We start from the raw sequence: 4,246 nt of genomic DNA on the forward strand, positions 1-4,246 counted from the left end.
TTATCCGTGAGATGTCAACATACACTACTTAAGTTTACATAAAAAAATAATAATTTTAACATAAAAAATAATATTTTTTTTTATTGATGACCTAAATAAAAAAAATATATAAATATCACAAAATTGATTTGTGAACGTGAGTTTTTGTGTTTCTCATTTTGTTACCAGATGATGTAAAACTAATAATTTATACTGTTAAATAGCATATATATATATTAAAAGAAGTAAAACTTAATAAACTCGTATAACAATATTTTTTATAGAAAATTATATATACTTCATCCGTCTCATTTATTTAGGTGATAAATATTTTTTTTCATCTATCTCAATTATATAGTTTCAAAATTTAATGTTATGTTTCCTAATTATTTATTAGTTTATTCTTATTAAATTAATATCATTAATTATGTACAACTATTATTTTATTAAAATATTAATTAAATAAAGGTAAAATGCGAAATTACTTAACTAAAATTTACTTTTTCAAATATTTTATTAATTTATGTGAAAACACGTGAGATTAAATGAGTGAGCGGATGAAATATTAATTAATATATTATAAAGTAAAATTAAATAAACTTTTTTGAGCTAATAACATTAAATTAAATACTTTTTTTTAATTTTAGCTAATAAAATGTAATAAATAAACTTGTGCAGCAATCTTATGTGAAACCGCGTAAAGTTGCGTTGGGGGGATTGAAAAGATATGCGACATTCAAAGTCTTACTTCCCAGCATTCGTTCTTTCTAAATTCTTCAACTTTCACGACGCCACCAACTTAATTTCTCTCATTTCCAAATTCCATCTTTCATTACATTATTTTATCTCTCATTCTATCAAATTCTGCCCAAAAAGTTACCAGATTTATTTGCCTGAGGAGGTTTTGGGATCTTGATTCTGTGGCTCTTTGTTGTGTTGTTACTTGTTCAAAGTTTCATATTCTAACTTTGACTTGGATTTCTGCGAAATTCAAGATTTTTTTTCTGGGTTCTGGGTTCTGGGTTGTTCTTAATTTACTCTCTTATTTCTGCAAGACTTTAAAGTTTCTTTCATCTTTTCTTCTGATGGTGTCGAAATCTTTCTGCGTTCTTGGATGCTTTTGCTTGTTCTTTTGTGGGTTTCTAACCAATGGGGATGGAGAAGTGCTGGGACTCAGAAATTTGAATTTTTCGGCCATAGAATTGCCTGATCATTCTAGCTTCAATGCTGTGTCTTCTTCGGTCGATTCCGATTGCAGCTTTTCGAAATCCAAGAAAACAGCGACCCATCAGATTTTGGTTCAAGAAGATGATGTTGGAGAAGACTCGAAGCCACAATCCGGCCAGCCAACAGTGAAGCTCAATCTAAAGCTTAAGCCCACAGATTCTGTGGCGGATTCGACAACGAAGGATTTGACACGAATTCGAACCCTCCAAACAAGGATCATCGAGAGAAAAAATCAGAACGCATTTTCAAGATTGAAGAAAGATGGTGATCAGCAGCTTTCGAAGCCTATTTTCGGACAGGACGAAGTGCCGGGAGCGTATTCTGCCGGTTTCTCCGGCCAGCTTATGGCGACGCTGGAGTCGGGGGTGACTCTCGGCTCCGGGGAGTACTTCATGGATGTTTTTGTGGGTACACCTCCTAAACACTTCTCTTTGATTCTTGACACAGGCAGTGATTTGAATTGGATTCAGTGCGTCCCTTGTTATGATTGTTTTGAACAAACTGGCCCTTATTATGATCCCAAAGAATCCATTTCGTATAGAAATATTAGCTGCAGTGATCCCCGTTGTCACCTTGTTTCGTCCCCTGACCACCCACAGCCCTGCAAGGCTGAGAATCAGAGCTGCCCTTATTATTATTGGTATGGAGATAGCTCGAATACCACCGGAGATTTCGCGCTTGAGGCCTTTACAGTTAATCTTACGACCCCGAGTGGGAAATCTGAGTTTAGGAAAGTGGAAAATGTGATGTTTGGATGTGGCCATTGGAATAGAGGGCTCTTTCATGGTGCTGCTGGGCTATTAGGCCTTGGGAGAGGGCCTTTATCCTTTTCGTCGCAGCTTCAAGCTTTATATGGCCATTCGTTTTCATATTGTCTTGTGGATAGAAATAGCAACACTAGTGTAAGCAGCAAGCTGATTTTTGGGGAGGATAAAGACCTCCTCAGCCAACCGAATTTAAATTTCACTACTTTTGTGGCCGGGAAAGAGAATCCTGTGGATACCTTCTATTATGTGCAAATAAAGTCAATTCTCGTTGGAGGGGAGGTGCTAGACATACCGGAGGAGACATGGAGTTTATCTCCAGAAGGTGCTGGTGGGACAATCATTGACTCGGGTACGACACTCAGTTATTTTGCTGATCCGGCCTATCAAATTATCAAGGAGGCTTTCGAAAAGAAGGTGAAGGGCTATCCGGTTGTGAAGGATTTCCCGATTCTTGAACCTTGTTACAATGTGTCGGGGGTGGCTAAGCCGGAGTTGCCCAGTTTTGGGATTTTGTTCGGGGACGGTGCCATGTGGAATTTCCCGGTTGAGAACTATTTCATTAAGCTTGAACCAGATGATATAGTTTGCCTAGCGGTCTTGGGGACCCCTCGTTCGGCTTTGTCCATCATCGGGAACTATCAGCAACAGAATTTCCATATCTTGTATGATGTTAAAAAGTCTAGGCTCGGATTTGTGCCTTCGAAATGTGCTGATATATAACATGTTTTCCGGTGAATAGTTTAGGTGGTGGGTGGTAACTGTAAACAATATACAGTAGACGTCGACTTCTCACGATCTATTTAGCAGAAGCAAAAAGAAGACAATGCAAGAAATTTACTATTCTTTTAGCATCAATAATTTGTATGATTGACCAATGCCTTTAGTGATTTGTTGGATATGGCAATGCTGTAGTGCTTCTTGCACATTTTTGCAGGAACATTTTACACTTGAATGTACATTAAATTCTTGATACTTTTTAAGAGAATACATTAAATTTGTGGTTAAATTTATGCAAGAAAATATGCTTTTGCGTCCGAATGTTTATGTATACCAGCAATCAGATAATACATTTGCTTGCGTGTGATATAATAGTTTGAAGAAGTGATTCAAGATCAAAGAATATTTTTTTAAAAAAAGATAAAAACTTGGTAGAATTTATACAAGTTTATGGCGAAAAATGAATTCATACTGAATTTTAAGAAACTACGCAGTTGAATTTTAAGTTCTTGATTGATAATATTTTTTGTACTTGTCATTTAAAAAATGACCTCTTTTTTTAATAATGATAATACGATTTTTACCCGTCGATTCAAAGATAAAACATAAAAACTCCTGATAGTATCATGAGTCAAATTTGTTAGATCGATCTCCGATTCGCCCCAAGAAAAATGTTATTTTTTAGTGCAAAATTAAGGGTGATCGCCGTGCAGTCTGTGGTTTGTTTGAAATAAAATTCAAACCAAATTGTCATATACCGCCCGTTAGTATTTTTAAAATTAATCATTGTTTTATATCTAGAATTAATTTAATAGTTTGGAGCGTTTTCAGCCAGTCGTGGTCGGTTTGCGATTTTCTAATAAAAAAAATTAAAACATATATTCAGATTGATTCGACAAACAATATCAATATATATAGCGTTATCAAATATAAAATATAGTTCAAATCATACCAAAATAAAACTAAATAAAACAATAATCAAGATTCAAAACTAAGTTAATAATTGAGCACAACATGAAAATTACAACAAAAATGACATTTACACTATATTGTTAATTTTTTACTTGCAAACTTCAAACAAAATGTTTGTAATAAAATAAATATATATTCTGACAAATAAAAGCCTAATTTGAAGAGTATTTAAGAAAAAGATGAGTTTTCTTGTAGAGAAATAATTTTGAAGAGTGTTGAGATATAGTAAATGATGATTTCTTTTAATTGAATATGTTGTTTACAAATTATTATAATCATATGCCAAATATTATGACAAGCTGTTTGGGGGGAGGGTTTGATGCGGTTCTTGATAAGAAAAAATAAACCATGTATACAATGTAGTTTATGATTACAATTTTTAATCGCGGTTTTTTGAAAAAAATAAAGGGAAAATATGTGGTGCAATTTAGTTCGGGCGATTAGGAAAGTTAATATTAGGGATGGTAATTGTTGGGATCGGTTGTGTGTGTAGAGGTGGCGGAGGGGTGAATGCACACTCTTAATTTTTTTTTAAATATGTAGTAACCCGATTTCTGAAATAATCAATTATATTGTCTAAGCAT

General features: G+C 34.1%; 1 protein-coding gene across 1 annotated transcript; it reads left to right on the forward strand.

Annotated features, from left to right (window-relative positions):
• Window positions 1-712: 712 nt before the first annotated feature.
• On the forward strand, window positions 713-2,967 carry LOC140881458 (aspartyl protease family protein 2-like). The gene has a single exon (XM_073286788.1). It carries the CDS (start codon window positions 1,065-1,067, stop codon window positions 2,691-2,693), a length of 1,629 nt encoding a protein of 542 aa, XP_073142889.1. The 5' UTR covers window positions 713-1,064; the 3' UTR covers window positions 2,694-2,967.
• The last annotated feature ends 1,279 nt before the right edge of the window (window positions 2,968-4,246 follow it).

The sequence above is a fragment of the Henckelia pumila genome, chromosome 2, assembly GCF_033568475.1.
Source record: "Henckelia pumila isolate YLH828 chromosome 2, ASM3356847v2, whole genome shotgun sequence".
Lineage (NCBI taxonomy): Eukaryota > Viridiplantae > Streptophyta > Magnoliopsida > Lamiales > Gesneriaceae > Henckelia > Henckelia pumila.

What these genes read in the sequence shown, in the direction of transcription:
- LOC140881458 (XM_073286788.1), top strand. Translation starts at nt 1,065, where the DNA reads ATGGTGTCGAAATCTTTCTGCGTTCTTGGATGCTTTTGCTTGTTCTTT.